The sequence below is a fragment of the Orycteropus afer genome, unplaced genomic scaffold (assembly GCF_000298275.1).
Source record: "Orycteropus afer afer isolate SDZICR_OR568_19922 unplaced genomic scaffold, OryAfe1.0 scaffold00005, whole genome shotgun sequence".
Classification (NCBI taxonomy): Eukaryota; Metazoa; Chordata; class Mammalia; order Tubulidentata; family Orycteropodidae; genus Orycteropus; species Orycteropus afer.
Genome location: NW_006921592.1, coordinates 22380560 through 22398396, shown reverse-complemented (window position 1 = coordinate 22398396; position 17837 = coordinate 22380560). Strand labels below are relative to the sequence as shown.

Sequence of the window (17837 nt, the reverse complement as noted above, 5' to 3'; positions counted from 1 at the left end):
TCAAGTGCCTTAGGCACTATGCTACCAGAGCTCCTACTATATGGGGAGGCAGGTGCTATAATCATTCCTATTTTACAAACGAGAAAACTGAAGGATAAGAGAAAGTACTGTTTGCCCAAGGTCTTGAGCTCACCCTGTGGTGCACTCCAAGGAAAGTCTTCGCTCCTGTGAGCCTGCTCCTGGGCTGCTGAGCACATTGCCCATGGCACCCACAACTTGAGAGTGCTGCTCACATGCTCTCCGTTGGCAGCTTTGCATTTCAAGGAGATAGTACTGCCGCTGCAGGACACTGTCCCTGGGGTCATGAAGATGGATGTGGCCTTCTTCCAGGATGGTGATAATCGTATTGAGGTTTATTTGTTTATTTTCTGTGGCAGATTGTCCGCCCTGCCTTTGAGATGATGGGATTGGGAAACGGGCGTCGGAGCATGAAGTCACCACCACTCCTGTTGGCCGCTTTGGTGGCCTGTATCATCATCCTGGGCTTCAACTACTGGATTGCGAGTTCCCGGAGCATGGATCTCCAGGTGTTTTGTTTTAAATGACTTCCTTATTTTAGAATAGTTTTAGATTTACAGAAAAATGTCACAGATGGTATAGAGTTCCTATATACTCCACACCCAGTTCCCCCTATTAATTATTTACATCTTACATTAAGTGGTGAATTTATCACACATAATGAGCCAATTATGATACATTATTATTAACTAAAGTCCATAATTTATTTCAATTTTCTTAATTTTTGCCTTGTGTTGTTAGGTGCCATTGAGTTGGTTCACAGCAACCCTTTATGTACCACAGAACACAACACTGCCCAGTCCTGCACCATCCTCACGGTCTTTCCTGTGTTTTTTTCAGCCACTGTGTCAGTCTATCACATTGAGAGTCTTTATCTTTTTCATTGACCCTGTATTTAACCAAGCATGACATCCTTTTACAAAGACTAGCCCCTTTTGTTAACATGTCCAAGTACAAGAGATGAAGTCTGGCTGTTCTCACTTCTAAGGAGCATCTGGCTGTACTTCTTCCAAGATGGATTTGTTAGTTAGTTTTTACCTAATGTTCTTTTTATATTCCAAGATCCCATTTAGGATACCTCCAGGGTTTTTTGCCTGTTTGTTTTGTTCTGTCTGTCCAGATGTAATAAAGTAGTTGCTAGGCAGTGAGGTTCAAATGGTTTGTTATTTATATTATTTCAGTGCTGTCAGTGGTGTGCACAAGCTGTAATGTCATGTGTGTAACACACACATTGTAATGTGACTCCCACTCTGGGCCTGACTCTTCGTACCCTCAGTACTGTCCTTTCTTTTAGCTTTGCTCTTGGGTGGGAAAGGACCGTTTGGCACCCACTCATGACTTCTTAGACAGCTGCCAAAATATCCCCCTCTTCTTAACCTGTGAACAGATTTTAGGCTATTTGGGCTGGTTCTGGGGAGATAGCTTGCTTAAGTACACTAACGGCAGCCCATCTCCTAATCATCAAGTCCTCATTGGATATTCACAAGTGATGTTGGAAATTTGTTTGGATATGGGTTTGAGGAATATGCTTTTAAAGGTATCATACTTTAGCATTGTCATTTAATGATGATGATGATACAGTTTTGCCACTTATTATTCCCCATCAGAGGCCAGACACAGTACTGAGCAGTTTGTAAATATTATCTTCTTCTGTTCACAAACCCTGCAAGGTTGGGACTTTGTTTTTTTCTCATTGCACAGGTGGGCAAACTGAGGCATAGGGAGGTTAGTTAATACAGGTGGAGCTGGGTTTCTAAACCAACTCTTTCTGATGGTAGAGCTTGTTGACCGTGAAACTCCCTCTCACATAAGCTTTGTTAATGTTCTGTCTGGTGTCACACTTCCTTTTCCAGGGTTATAGACTGTGTCTCAGCTTCCACCCAGCCATTGTTCTCTGGGCAGATGTTGGGTCTCGAGAATTAATTTTCAGAAGCAGTATCTGATAAAGAGTTGTTGGGTGCTTTTGCTAGCAGGGGAAAGGAACTAAGTATCTGAATATCCTCTTGTGCCAGGTTAAGCCCTGGGCCTTTTATGTACTTATCTCTTTAAAGGCCACAGAGCCCTGAGATATGTGGTGGTAGTTCCATTTGACAGTGGGCACACTAAAGCTCAAAGATGAGAACGCTTCCATTTGTACACCATTCCTCTAGAAAAACCTAGCTAGCTAGAACTTGTTCTAGTTTCCACACAGTTGATTTACAACATGCGCCTTTGGGATCCATGAGTGGGGTAAGGCATGATGCCGGCTCTGGACCCTCGTGTGTGTCTGTTGCAGGGACTCAGGCAGGGTGGTCTGCAGCAGTGGCTCAACATTAGCCCTTACACTGTGGCCTTCTTGTAGACACGCATCATGGAGCTGGAAGGCAGGGTCCGCAGGGCGGCTGCAGAGAGAGGTGCTGTGGAACTGAAAAAGAATGAGTTTCAGGGTGAGCTGGAGAAACAACGGGAGCAGCTTGACAAAATCCAGTTGAGCCACAACTTCCAGCTAGAGAGCGTCAACAAGTTATACCAGGATGAAAAGGTAAGGCCTGCTTGCTTCCTAGTTCTGTTCTAAATAGCACCTTATGAGTGGTCAAATTCTTCTCAGTAGGAAGATAAGTGGCTGTGGGATTTATGTAATTATATGGAAAGAGCTCTTGATCAAGCCTTGGGCCTACACCACCCACGCCCTATACCCAGAGTCCCTGTATAGGCATGTTGTGAAACGTTTTGCAGTGGTGATGAGTGGGAGAAATGCAAGAGAACTAAGATGGCAGCATAGCATCCTATTGACATTTTTTTCTGGTTTACTTTCTATAAATACGTATTAAATACCTTTTCTGTCAAGTGTGTGCAAATTGCTTGTGCCCTCAAATATCTCACAGGGGAGTGGGATTGCAGATCTAAAAAAAAAAAGAAAGAAAAACGGACAAAGTATGCGTCTTAAGAGTGTTGCTATTTAAGTTAAAAAAAAGCAATCAGATTCTTCATACTTTAAGAAGGGACTTCCTATTAATTAAAATATCTAAGCTTTGCATGCCTTTCTTTTTCAGTTTCTGTTAGTAAATGGATAATTTCTTTGGTAAGAATTAGCACAAAGCTGGTGCCTATAAGATGGGGGTTTAAAATCTCTCCAGTGTCCAGGTTCTTCAAGGTGCTGTACCACTCCATCTCTGAAACCAGCTACTCCCCTCCCTCAGTGCTCTTCCTCTCATCTTTGTGTTCTTTATCAATGCAGTGCCTCACAGAACTAACGCACCGTACTTAACGATTATGGGATTTGTAAGGAAAGTGACTGGTTACAGCTCAGGATCAGGGTCAACTTGGAAGTAACAGGAACAACTGAGGATACAGTTCTTTGATCAGGACAGTTTCTTCTCAGCTGCTGTCACGGGCCCTGCTTGGGCATTGCTGCTGCTGGACTCTGCTTGGCACCTTGCTGCCACTGGGTCCTGCCTGGGCAGTTGTTATAGCACTTAGCTCCATGGGTCAGTGAGTTCCACCACAGCCTTCTTGATGCTGGTCTCCTGGTTCCTGCTGTCTTGTGCTGCTATCGCCCTTGCTGCTGTTCTAATGCCTTTAGCTGTCTGCATTGTTACAGCTCCTCCTTGTCTCTCTCTCTTTCTCTGTCTCTCTCTAAAACCCCTCTCAGGGAAGCTGGTTTTATAGCAAGCTTCTTATCAATTTCTAGGTGTTAAGCTCTACCCCAGGAGCTCTGGTAGCGTAGTGCCTAAGACACTTGACTGCTAACCAGAAGGCTGGCGGTTCAAACCCACCAGCCACTCCTCGGAAGGAAGATGGGGCAATCTACTTCCCTAGTGATACTGCCTCGGAAACCCAAGGAGGGGTCGCTATGAGTCAGGTCCAACTCAACGGCACATAACAACAACAAAGCTCTACCCCCAACCCTGTCCCCACCAAGACCACGAACTAACCAGTCCTCTACAAGGGTTCCGTGTACCTTATTTGCTATAGAAGACTATCCGGTCCCCACAAGGGTTCCACATACTAATTTACATAGTCCCAGCCAGTCATTTAATGGGAGTTACAAGACCATGGCTACAAAGGCCATATAAAGGCCATTTATTGCACTGCAGTTGCGAATGTGTAACTATTTATTTTTGTTAATTAAGTTGTAACATTGTTTGAGTTACTAGTATGTTATTCCCAAGTGCTTCAAACTCATGGCCATTCATAACCTAGAAGAGTTTGGCTCTTACTAATGCATACCCCTCTCTTTGTGGAATGGTCAGTGTGCTGGAAGGCGGTTATATTCTTAGCTCTGTTATCTTGAAGGTAGACATGGTTTTAGTATGAACTAGTGGAGTTCCTTGCTGTGAGTCAGGATTGATGCAATGGCAGTGGGTTAGTTTTGTTTTTTAGTGGAGTCTCTGGGTAGGGTGCATATGGTTAACACAGTTGGCTGTTAACTGAAAGGCTGGTGGTTTGAGTCCACCCAGAGGCACCTGGGAAGAAAGGCCTGGTGATCTGCTTCTGAAAAATCAGCCATTGGAAACGCTTATGAGGCAGTTTTCCTCTGACGCATATGGGATCTTCATGAGTTGGAGTTGATTGATTCTGTGGCAGCTGTCCCCCCACCTCCCATGGCCAGCACTTCACCAGAAAATGAATCATTTCTACCTAGAACCTCAGACATTTTGTGCATGTTGTTGTTGTTAGCTGCTATTGACCCAGGCCCTGATTCATGGCATCACAGTACCCAGTGGAACAAAATGCTTCCCGGTCCAGTGCCATCTCCATGATCAGTTGTGGATTGGATCAATGTGATCCATAGGGCTTTTAATGGCTGATTTGTGGGAATAGATTGCCAGGCCTTTCTTCTTAGTTTGTCATAGTCTGAAAGTGCCACCGAAACCAGTTTGTTCATTATCGAAGCAACACTCAAGCTTCCACTGAAAGATGGGTGGTACCTAACTGTTTTAAAATGTGAGAAGTAACCTTTGCCATTGGGAGAGTGTTTTTATTTATTTTTAAAAATTTTTATTGCGATTTGGGTGGAAGTTTACAGAGTAAATTCATTTTCCATACAGCAGTTAATAAACATTTTGTTTCATGACATTGACTACAATCCCCATAATGTAACAGCTCTCTTTCCACTTCCTGCCTGTAGTTACATATTCTCATGTCCTTCTTTCCTATGTATTCCTGCCCCCTGAGCTGTCTCCCTGTGCAAATGCTACCCTTCTGTTCAACCATGATTGATCATTCTAAGAAGTATGTGTTAGGCTGGGTTCTTTGGAGAAGCAAAACCAGTAAAGCTTATACTTTATAAGAGAGAAAGATACAGAGAGAAAGAAAAAAAAAAATTATCTTAGGAAAATGGCTCACACACTTAATAGAAGCTGGCAAGTCCCGAGTTCTTGGATCAGACATCAAGCTGGAGATTTTTCCCGACTCACGCAGCTACAGGAGCTGACAAGCTCAAGGTTGGCAGGTAGTATACTGGCTGTTGACTCCAACGAATGACGAATCCACAATCTCCAGGCTGAATGGTGGATTGTTTGCTCATCCTGTTGTAGGCAGCACAACAGGATCCCGATCCACAGAAGAAGAGTATCTCTTTTTCCCAGGATGTCCATAAATATATTGGAAGCAAGCTACACCCCTAAGGAAACTCCCTTTCAATGGATTGGTTGCTCAAAACTTAAGCATTTGATCTCATCATGGGAGTAACCCACATCACAACTGCTTAAACCACTCAGAATTGTGGTCCAGCCAAGTTGACATACAACTCCAACTACCACAGAGTATATATCTACCTGGTGTAAATGTTCACCTTATATGCAGTGCTTGATATGCCATAAAATTTCAAAAAATAATAGATTGTATTATTATAGCTAGTCACAATAGCAGGAGATCTGGGAGCACAGTGCCTAATGCATTTGACTGCTAACCAGAAGGCTGGTGGTTCAAACCCACTAGCCACTCCTCAGAAGGAAGGTTGGGCAATCTATTTCTGTAGTGATACCACCTCGGAAACCCAAGGAGGGGTCACTATGAGTCGGATCTGACTCCACGGCAGTGGGTTTGGTTTTTTAATCTTTTTTATAGGAGCAGATTGCCAGGTCTTTTCTCCTTTGGTGCTGGGTAGATTCAAACCACCAACGTTTTGGTTAGTAGCCACACACTCAAGTGACAATAGTAGTAATGATAGTGTTACCTCTTTTTTTGGGGTGGCAGATGGATGGTATGGGTCTTTTTTCCTACCAAATTACCACATTGAAACCAAGTTTTGTTAGCTTTCAAAGAATTAGGTAGACACTGAGTAGCCATTAGAACACACAGGCAAACAGTGCAGCCGAACCACGGGCAGAACAATAACTATAGTCACCATACCGATGATAAGAACTCACATTTTTTAAATCTACTTAGCCAGAATTTGAGCTCAGCATTTTGCAAGGATTATTTCAAGTATTTCTCTCAACACCATTAACAGATGAGGAAACTGAGGCTCAGAGAGTGTTATTGTCGCCTAGACCCTGAGCAGGTCCAGAACAGTGTCCATCTCTGCATCCGGCCCCTCTTCCCTCTGGTGCTGACCCAGCTTCTCTGCTGCCTGCACACCTGAAGGGCGGCAGTGACCTCTCCTACCTCTCCATCACTTCAAAATAACATGAAGGGGCAGAGGGGAAAACAGAAAACACACTGGCCTGAGCTGATAGTTGGTGAAGTTAGGTGATTGGTACACGGAGGATCATTATACTACAATATCTGCTTAGCTGCTTTTGTAGTCATTAAAACTTTTGAAACTTAAAACAGAAACTTAAAAACATTTTTATATCTCCTTGCTTCAAAAGCCTATTGTATTCCAACTTGTTCTTTTTTGGTTCCAGTCCCAAATTCTCAGGTGACAGGTATCTAATTGTTTCGGTATGTCCAGGTACTTCTCAGAGAAGAAGGTCTGGTCTGTCACCTCAATACTTGTTTCTACATAATCTTGTTTTTTCTTTTTCTCCTTAGGAGGTTAAAACTCATGGTTTGAATCAGAGTGAGATTCTTTTTGGAACTGTAGAGCCATCTGGTGATCTAGTAGTGATTCTTGACTGTGGGAGGAGGTGGGGATATTGGGATCTGTGAGGGGGATTGGTTTGCAAATTTCATATGACTTAAAGATTAGCGCTCTCCCACCCTCTTCCATCGTCCACTGTCTTAGGCAGTTATTGTAACTCACGTCAACATCAGTTGCCATGGGGTCAGTTCTTAGTCAGCAAAACTCCTTGTGTGCAGAGTAAAAGTGCTCCATGGCATTTTCAAAGCTGTGATCTTTTGGAAAGAGATCTTCAGGCCTTTCTTCTGAGGTGCCTCTGGTTGGATTCAAACTGCCAACCTTTTATTTATTTATTTATTTATAGCGTGCTTTGGGTGCAAATTTACATGGCAAGCTTGGTTTACATTCAACAGTTCATGCACAGCTGATCCCACAGCCCTGATTACTGTCCCAAACTGTAAAAAAAAAAACTCTCCTCCCCTCCCCTCCTTGTGCTCACTCCCTCCCTGTGCCCTTCTTATCTGTGCATTCCTGTCTGTCCAGCTTTCCCGCTATGTGAGTGCTACCTCTCTGGTGTCCCATGGCTGCTTGATCCAAGGGTTGCATCTCCCTAGAGTAGGTGGGTGCACTACGTGGGTAGGTGTTCTGTATGTAAGTCTTTCTACTGTTGGGCTGAGAGCCAATCCAAGTAAGTGAGTCCATTTCTAGGCCTGAAGGGTAACCCGGGTCATAGTCTCGGGGGTTTTCCTCTCCCGAAAAGTGTTTTTGGTCTTTTTTTTTTTTTTTTTTTTTTTTTTTAATTTTGTTCTACATTTCTCCTATTCTATGCAGGACCTCATATTGTGATTACTTTCTGAGTGGTTGGCATTGGTAGCCAGGCACCATCTAGTTCTTCTGGTCTTGAGTTGTGGAGGCTGAGGTCCTTGTGGTCCATCTTATCTTGGGACTAATTGTTTCTAGGTGCCTTTGATTTTCTTCACTCTTCTTTGCTCCAGATAAGAGGAGGCCAATAGTTGCATCTTAGGAACTGCCAACCTTTTAGTTAGCAGTCAAGCACTTAATCATTCGTGTTGCTCAGGGACTCCTATTACTCAAGCAAGGGTATTGTATCTCTCAAGCAGGGGCCTCGATAAAGCTTGGAAACCAAATATACCAGGGGAAAATGTGGTGAACGGATGCCTTCTAATGAAATGAATGCTTTGTCAATCCTGTCCCAGGATTTTCTGTGATGGCAAAAATGTACATCTGTGCTGTGCAGTGCAGTAGCCACTAGCCACATGTGGGGCTACTGAACACCTGAAATGTGACTACTGGGACTGAGGAACTGACATTTTAATTAATAATAATAATTTAAATTCCAAATGTAGAAGGTTTAGAAGTAGAAGGTGGGGGAGTTAGGTAATAGAAGATGAGACTGCCTTCTGATTGATTAGTCTTACTTTGGTGAAAGCATCTGTATTAGTTTCCTAATTTGCAGTAGCAAATTATCACAAATTAGGGATGTTCAAACAACAGAAATTGAAAAGCTCTTTTCAGCTACAAGTCCAAAATCAGTATGTCAACGGGACCGTGCTCCCTCTGAAGCCTGGGGCTGGGTAGGGGCATCCTTCTTTGCCTCTTCTGGCTTCTGGTCACAGCCTTGTGCAGCATCGCTCCCATCTCTGCATCTCTCTTCTCATGGCTGCCTTTTCTCTGTCTCTGCTTAGTGTTCTCCTTATGCACTTGTGTCTCTTCCCATCTTTTTATAATGACACTAATCACATTGAATAATGTCCACCCTCTTCCAGTATGAACTCATGTTAACAAATTTCATCTGTATAGTCTCCATTTCCAAATAAGTTCATGTTCATAAATAGCAGTGGTAAAGACTTTAACAGAGGGCCGTGGTGGTTCCTGTGTAGAATTCTTACTTTCCATATGGGAGGCTCAGGTTCAGTTCCTAGCCAATGCACCTCATGGACAGTGTCTTGGTTCTCTAGAAATATCACAAGTAGATGACTTCAGCAAACAGAAATTTATTCTCTTAGAGTCCAGGAGGCCAGAAATCTGAATTCAGAGTGCCAGGTTTAGAGGAAGACTAGGCTAAAAGTCTTGAATTCAGAGTGCCAGCTTTAGGGCCTGGGTGGAACCCCTTCCACCTTGGGATTCAGCTCTGCCTTCCAGGCACATTGGAGTAAGCTGGAGGCCTCGCCTGACTCACGCAGCTGCTGGCTATTGACACTGACCAGTCTAAGGTCAGCTGATAAAATGGCATATTGTTGGCTCACAGTTGTGAAGGCAATAATCCCAAGATCAGCAGGCTACTGGTTCAAGTCCAGAAACTGGAGATGAAGACTCAACCAATTGCAGGATCCTTTCATATTATACATACCGGAAGCAGAACACACCCTGAAAGCAACTCTCCTTCAACTGATTAACTGCTCATAGCAGATGTCACTGTGGAGGTGATTATACCTGGTCAGTCTCTCATCATGAGTAATAACTACATCTATCTGCCAAGCCACTCAAAATCCCAGCCCAAGTTGACACACAACCTTCAGTATCACACACAGCGACCATTTGGCTGTCAGTGGAGATTTGCATTTTGCTATGATGCTGTACAGGTTTCAGGGGAGCTTCCAGACTAAGATGAACTAGGAAGGAAGACCTGATGATCTCCTTTTGAAAATCAGCCAGTGAAAACCCATGAATCACAAAGGTCCGATCCCCAGCCGATCATGGGAATGACGCAGGACTGGGTAGTGTTTTGTTCCATTGTGCGTGGGTTCACCATGGGTTGGGGGCTGACTCAACAGGTGCTGGGTCAGCAAGAACAGAGGACTTCAGCATACCTTTTACGGGGACACAATCAACCCAGAATACCATCTGTTGCTTGTTAGTGTTCTATGATGCAAAATTCTCAATTCAGTTTTTCAGATCTTCTGTGTTTGTACCACATCTTGGGGAATTTGAATATACTTTTTATGGAAGTTGCTTCAAAGCAGTCAGTCCCAAAACTGTCTATACATCACAACCACGGACATATAAAAAATATGGATCTTTAAAACACTTGAGTCAGAATTCCTGGTGGTTGGGCTTCAGAGAATGTATAGTTGTTTTTTTTTTTTTAAGATTACACACACACAGTTTTTTCTAGGTTTCCAGATAATTGTGATGCAGCTGATCCAGAGATTGGTGATTGAGATCAAGTGTCCACTTTTAAAATTATTTTAAAAGTATTCCACTTTTAAAATTTTTTAAATTAAAACAGATTGTTAGGGTTTTCACATTTTGGCCCTTCTTCAGTAAAATGATTTAAAAAGTAAAAAGACATTATAATTAAAAGATATATCTATTTACAAGTATTTGGTAATGCTAGTACAGTGTGATTGATGTAATAGTTCTAAGATATTTCTTTCATGTTGACCCCTGGTTACTGGAATCCTTGAAAATTCTCAGAAGATATGCCAGGTTAGAAACTTACTGATCATGTCCTGCCCCTCATTCCCACCCCAAGATTGCCAGCTCACCCAGAATGTAAATATAGGTGTGTCCCAACATCCTCAGTACTGATGCCCTTCATGTGTCACCTAGAATGAATGGACAAAGTGAAACATCTCATGAATTTCCTGACAACTGTGCTGTCGTGATGTAATGAGACCTGAAACAATTTTATTATGGAATAGCTGGGCATACTGAGAGGTCACAAAAATTAGTTAATATCAGTGATCCTCACCCAGATGGTACTTAAAAAAAAAAAGTTATAAATAAAGTCGAGGTCCTCAGTCCCTTCTCTTCTTTCTTTTCTGCCTCATGTTGTTGTTGTTGTTGTTATGTGCCGTTGAGTCGGCCCCGACTCATAGCGACCCCTCCTTGGGTTTCCAAGGCAGTATCACTACGGAAGTAGGATTGCCCAACCTTCCTTCCGAGGAGCGGCTGGTGGGTTTGAACCGCCAGCCTTCTGGTTAGCAGTCAAGTGCTGTCTCATAGACACCCAGTATTGTGAGTTTAGTGATTGTTATGGGTTGAATTGTGTTCCCCCAAAATATGTCTTATAAATCATAACCCCTGTAGCTGTAGTTTTAATCCTGTTTGGAAATAGATTTTATTTGCTATGTTAATAAGGCAGTATCAGTGTAGGGTGTGTCTCACATCAGTCTCTTTAGAGGCATAAGAGAGCAGATTAAGCAAGCAAACACAGGGTAGATAGATGCTACCTATATAACCTTTTCTTATAAGAAAACAGAAGTCTTCCCTTCCTCCACCCAGCATTCTTTCCTGTTTAGGTCAGTTACTTCCATCAGGAATGATACAGGAATCGTATTTACATTACCAATGAAATGTTACTCAAATGATTTTCTTTGCATATGGGCTCTGCAAGGAACCAAGAAACAGAAGCTGAAAAGAGACAGGGACCTTCCCCTAAAGTCTTCAGAGGAAGTGTCAGAGGGTTTGTGGCCATGTTTTAAAGCCATTACATGTGTGTGTGTATAAATAATCCTCACACAAACCACCCAGTGAAACGCTGTATTTTCTTTTACAGATCTTGTATGTGTACATATAAAGCAGGTTTTTAACGGGTCTAAGCAGAAACACCACCACCTATCTGTCAGTTTGTGATGTTGTATGTTGCTGTGATGCTGGAAGCTGTGTCACCAGTATTTCAAACACCATCAGGTCACCCATGGTGGACAGGTTTCAGCTGAACTTCCAGACTCAGACAGTCTAGGAAGAAAGGCCTGGTGATCTGCATCTGGAAATTGGCCAATGCAAACCTTATGGATCACAGCAGAACATTGTCTGACTCATTTGCTTTGGGTATGGCATCAGGATGATCACTGGAAGAGGGCATCATGTTTGGTGAAACAGAAGGCCAATGAGGGCAAACACACCCTCAGTGAGATGGACTGGCACAGTGGCCACAGTGAAGGACTTGAACATGCTGGCAGTTATGAGGACAGTGCAGATATGCACAGCATTTCATTCTGTGGTACATAAGGTCACCATGAGTCAGAGTTAGCACAACAGCTATGTCTATCTGAGCAGAAGTGGATCTTCAGGTTTTAGTTAGCTTTCAGCAAGAGCCAATGAAGCATCATTGTGGTATCCCTTAAGGATGGCATAGAGTTGTATAACTCATTCTTTTAATTTTGTTGTCAGATGGCTGATTAGTAAATTTAGGTCCAAAAATTTGCCAAGCTCTTGGGTCCCCCTCTTGGCAAGTTGCTGTTTGACAGCTCTGTAGTGGCCAAAACGCATGAGAGTGACAAATAACAAAATATCTGAAAAATTTGAGAGAAGAGTCTGGGACACCCTAAATTCTTTATAGCACTTTGTCCAAAGAAATGTGGAGCTTCCTGCTATTGTGTTCATTTTAACTTGCCAAAAATTGAGGAAGTAGCAACTTTACTTTCAGTATTTATTTGTGGCATTCTCACTAGGCTGGTTTCTTGTAGCAGCTTATATGCTTTGACACTTATACTTTCCATTTCTTTGTTAAAACGTGTAAATGAACACTGCAAGGTGCAAAGAAAATCATTTGAGTAACATTTCATTGGTAATGGAAATCCGATTCTGGTATCATTCCTGATGAAAGTAACTGACCTAAACAGGAGAGATTGCTGGGTGGAGGAAGAGAAGACTTCCTGTTCACTGTTTTGCTCCTAGAAAAAGAAAAGGTTATATAGGTAGGTAGATGCGCAAGGTACAGGAGGCCTGGGTGGTGCAAGTGGCTGCACTGGGCTGCTGACTGGAAGATAGTAGTTCAAACTCACCCAGAGGCACCTTGGAAGACAGGCCTGCTGATCTGCTTCTGAAAGGTTACAACCTTAAAACCCTCTGGAGCAGTTCTATGTACACATGGGGTCACCATGAGTTAGAGTCAACTCATGAGCAACTGGTTTGGTTTGGGGTACAGGGTAGACGGAGGAGTGGCCTTCAAGTCAAAAGGACTTGCCTCAAACTCAGCTTCACTTCACCTGTATGACCTTTGCCTCCTTGAAGGAGAGGCTCAATGAACTTGCAAATCTCTCTTCTTTCACATGGTGACTTGGGGCATGGACAGGCTCCACAAAGCATTATTTGGCATTTGTGGCATGAAAATATTGTGTGCTTACGTGTGCTTTCCTGTCTTTAAGTGGCAGGTTAATGGAGTATCTAATTTCTCTTTATGGCTGAATAATGTTCCATTACACAGATATACCATATTTCGTTTACCCTTTCATCTTTTTTATTGATATCTTTTTTTATACTCATTAATTTTCTATATCTGATTCTATTTCATTCAGTATTTATTGTGTACTGTGTGAACTAGGCTTTGTCAGGTATCTGTACCTTTCCCATTAAGTGCTGATGGAAGATGAGTACACAGGTATATCAGGGTTCAGTTGTAGACGAAGTTGAGGCCATTCATGGCATGGACACACTGAGCCCAAACCATCACTTCATGAATAGCCCCAAAGGTGCCACCCTTTTGCCACAGCCAAGAATTGGAGACCAGGAGGCTGTCACTGCAGTATGAGCTGCAGAGCCCAATTCTGCAGCTCCAACCCCCTAACTCAGCTCAGAATTCAAATCTCACGTGAGTGCTTCTTACCGAAATCTAAATACTACCGGAAGTGAGTCTAAAAAATGTGTTTTAGCTTTTGAGCCTTTGTGGTACAGGACAGCACAATGAGAGTGTGGAGCAGACTGGGGCTGGGGCGAGGATCTACTGATCCTCCACAGACAGGCTGGAGTGAGGGTGTGGAAAGTGCCATATGTGCTCAGTGGAAAGCCTTTCCCAGGGTGTTTAACCCCAAAGTGCCAGGTGTGTGTCCCAGGGTGTCAGGAGGGAGGGAGGGAGGAACAGCGGTCCAACCAAGAAGAGTTGGTGGCCTGGGAGTGAGAGGCCTGCTGATGGCAGAGCCTGAGTAGAGAGGAAAAGCAAGGGCCTTTCCCTTAAGCCAGTAAGGAGTTTGGTCTTGAGTGTGAGGGTAGGAGAACCATCACAAGTATATACAATGTACCAGTGCAGTCAGCTCTGGGTGTGGAGGAGAATGCTTAAGAAACCAGAGGAGGGTGAGGAGGCAGATGAGTCAGGCGCTTCTGCAGTATTTCTAGCAGAAAAATGATGTTGCTCTGAAAGTGGATAAGAGTCAAATAAATTTTGCAAAGTGAACAGATTTGAGACAATCTATGGAGGGGAATCTACAGGCCGTGGTGACAAATGGGAGGAGGAAGGGTAAGGGAGAGGTCTAATAAGAGGCAGAAAGTAAAACTGGGCAGCTGAATCATTGGGAAATCTATTTCCCTGAAAAGGTATGTTTGTTTTCAGAAGACTTTTAATCTTAGAAGATTGTAAATTCTCTAGCTTGCCTGGAATTTAGAAGTACCATTTGACCTAGCAATCCCATTACTGGGTATATACCCTAAAGAAGTGAGAGCCAGGACATGAACAGATACATGCACAATCATGTTCATTGCAGCACTGTTTACAATAGCAAAAGGAAACAACCTACATCCCCATCAACAGAGGAATTGATAACCGAACTATGGTACATACACACAATGGAATACTGTGCAACACTAAAGAATAATGTAGAATCTGCAAAACACTGCATAACATGGATGAACTTGGAGGACATTATGCTGAGTGAAATAAGCCAATCTTAGAAAGACAAATGCAGTATTAGTTCATTATTGTAAAAAATGGAAAAGGTTTATATATGGAAGGAAAATTACGTTTTTGGTTACCAGGGGTCGGAGGGGAAGTGAGGGAACATGGGGGAAAAAAATGCATTGACAGCCCCCCCCCAAAAAAAATTCTCTAGCTTGCTGATCAGTTTGAGACTTCAGAGACAGCTTTGTAATAAACTCAAGTCGTTAATCTCCCACATTAAAAAAAATAAGTTTGCAAGGGAAACAGTAAAATAAATGAGGTTCCTGTGGATGTCCTTTACCACAGACTATGCACAGTGAAGGTTTTCTGTGTGCATTTCACCTAATCGTGTCTCATCTAGGGAAGGGGCCGAGGCATTTCTTAGGTGACCCTGGACCATGGGAGAAAGTTCAGGGAAAGCTGACTTGACTGAAGAACCAGTTTTATTTTAAAATACACCTTGGATTAATTCCACATGGAAGACTGTTACCTTGCAACATGAAGATGCCCTTGATTGTTGGCAGTTGACAAGCCTGTGTATATTGTCTGTGCATTATTCTCTCACGAATTTAGAAAAAGCAAAAACCCATGAGTGTACTTGCTGTCAGACTTGGTTTCATACTTAATAGAAGGACCATTTCCTTATTGCATTTCTATGGGGCTTTGCTTCTGTCTTGTTCTCTGTTCACCCAGAATCCCTTTGGTAAGTTGGAATTTACTCTTCTTGGATAAGAATCAACATAAATCCAGTTCCCGAAATACAAAGATTAATCAAATCTCCACTTTACTACTCTTCAATCATCTAATGACACCAGCTGCCCATGTGGCACTCTTTCTTTTTGCCCCTAGCCACTCAGAGCTAGATCAGAGCTCATAAGTTGAAAAGACAGTGTTCTTCAGACTGCCAAATAAGTTAATGTTAGCCGCAAACTCAGGAGTCCATGTAACACCTTTACTTTTAATCTGATAGCTGCAAATTGAGGGTTTTGCTACTACCCCCTGTGGCTGGCTTGTGAATGCCAGCTACAAGCTTTGGGGTCTCCCCTGGGCTCCCTCACTTTCGTCTGCTGGTTCTCACTACTCCATTGGGTTCAGTAATTCACTGCAACGACTTACAGAACTCATAGCAAGTACTATACATACGAGTACAGATTTATTATAGTAAAAGGCTACTAATCAGTATCATCATACAGAAGAGGTGCAAAGGCAAGGTCTGGGAGGGTTCCCAACACAGGGCTTCTATATCTGAAAAGGATGCTTCACCCTCCATTCACAATTCAGGAAGCTCTTTTTAAAAAAATTTGATTGTGATTTGGGTGAAAGTTTATGGAGAAAATTGATTTTCCATACAGCATGTTTCATACAGTTTTGTTTCATGACATTGAGTACAATCCCCATAATGGAACAGCTCTCTTCCCATTTCCTCCTTGTAGTTACCTCTTCCCTATGTCCTTCTTTCCTCTGCACTCACCCCCCACCCCCATGAGCTGTCTCCTGGTGGAACTACTGCCCTTCTGATCTCCCATGATTGATTTTTCTAAGGAGTGTATCTATCTGATGTAACTGTTCACGTTATATGCCTATTTGGCTAGAAGCCCCAGGAGTTCATTTCCAGGTCTGAAGAGTAACTAGGGGCCATAGTCTTGGGGGGTTTCACCAGGCTCTATCAGAGCAGTAAACCTTGTCTTTTCTGATGATTTTGAGTTTTATTCCACCTTTTTCTTCCACTCTACCCAGGAAGCTTTTGGAGCCTCTGTGTTCAAAGCCTTTATTGGTCTCAGTCATTAGGCAGTCATGATTGAGGACTAACTGCATATGCATGATCCATTAAATCATGCCTCCTGAGGTTAGTTGATATTGACTACCTGTTGGTCTTTCTGGTCTGGCCAGGCTCCACTTACTAGCACAAATCCTCAGATAAGGTCTGGAAAGTTTAGATGATAAAAGCACCTCAGTTACTCAGGAAATTCCAAGGGTTATCTCTCAGGAACCAAGGCCAAAGACCAAATTGTTATTTTTGTAACATGATTTACCTTCTATACTTCTTAATTCAATACTACAAGATAAACTTTTGATGTGGGATACATAAAGAAAATACGACCTATCTATCTTTCAATTTACTTTTTCTTTGGTTTTTGCCAGAGCATCAACACAAGTGATGCAATACAAGTTACTCATACTTGAAAATAATGTATGGGATCTATTGTTGAACATTGGTTATGGGCCTGTAACCTGTATTCTTAGTTCACTTTTCTTTTTCTCTTTAGCCCCTATGTGAATGTCTGTGTACACCTGTTTACAGAAAGCCAGAATTTGAAAATTTGTCATCTCTCCCATAGGTGAGAGCACAGTAGTTGTTAGGATTCCTATTTAGGAATGAAAGAACTAAAGCCCACAGAAGGCGCTTGCCCAGGACTTCTCCCAGCCCACCTGTGTGTTGGACTCAGTTGAGGATGGCCATCTGCAGTCCCGTGTCTCCAGCCCCAACAATGGGAACGTTTCTGACTGCTTACAGAACAGCTGGGGAATATTCTGCATTACTGGTAGTGCATGTGCTGCCATGACGTGTTTTTTTCTTCTAACAAAACTGGGATGAAGATTTCAAGGTCCTCCCCTTCTCCCCATTAAGGTTGTATGTTGGCATGCTCTCCTGACTTGGACAACTTTACCTAGCCACCATCTTTCTTCAACAGTATTGGGGAATTAAAATGCTAGAAGAGCTGAAATGGAGGTGCTGAGGAGGTAGACTGATGAGTGTCAGTGCTGTACGGGGAAGGGACTTGAGTTCCTTAGCTGCAGGTGACAGTAGGGAAGTCCCAGGGTCTGAAGATAAAGGAGGGCCCTCATTCTGATTTAGAGGCAACTGCTGGAGAAGCATCAAATAATGCTCTGGTCTCCCACCACCTGTCATGTTTGGGTCCTCTTGAGAGTGCTTGTTGGCCCAAATTATCATGGGTTCGAGGTACATAGGTGAGGTATGATCCCAGGAAGCATTTGGGGCAGTTTCTTAAAATTAGGGGGAGTCTCCTCAGTTTTCCTCTCTTCCTCCCTTCTCATCCTTTCTCTCTCCTCATTTCCCTATGGTGGTTCTTGTGGTTAAAACTACCCTCATGGGTGTATAGTAGAGCTGACAAGGGGCAAGGTTATGGTCATTGCTTGGTCACAGCCAGCTACCCAGAGGGACCGAGTAGTTGATCCTGCGGGCTTGGGACC

The 17837-nt window shown here is 43.0% G+C and overlaps 1 protein-coding gene across 1 annotated transcript in view; it reads left to right on the top strand.

Moving 5' to 3' along the window:
• The first annotated feature begins 398 nt into the window (after positions 1–398).
• GOLM1 (golgi membrane protein 1) overlaps positions 399–17837 on the top strand; it is a 67549-nt gene continuing 50110 nt past the window's right edge. The window contains exons 1-2 of the mRNA XM_007939028.1: positions 399–527; positions 2360–2539. Of these exons, the coding sequence (XP_007937219.1) occupies positions 399–527; positions 2360–2539 (309 nt within the window). The remainder of the gene's footprint in view (positions 528–2359; positions 2540–17837) is intronic.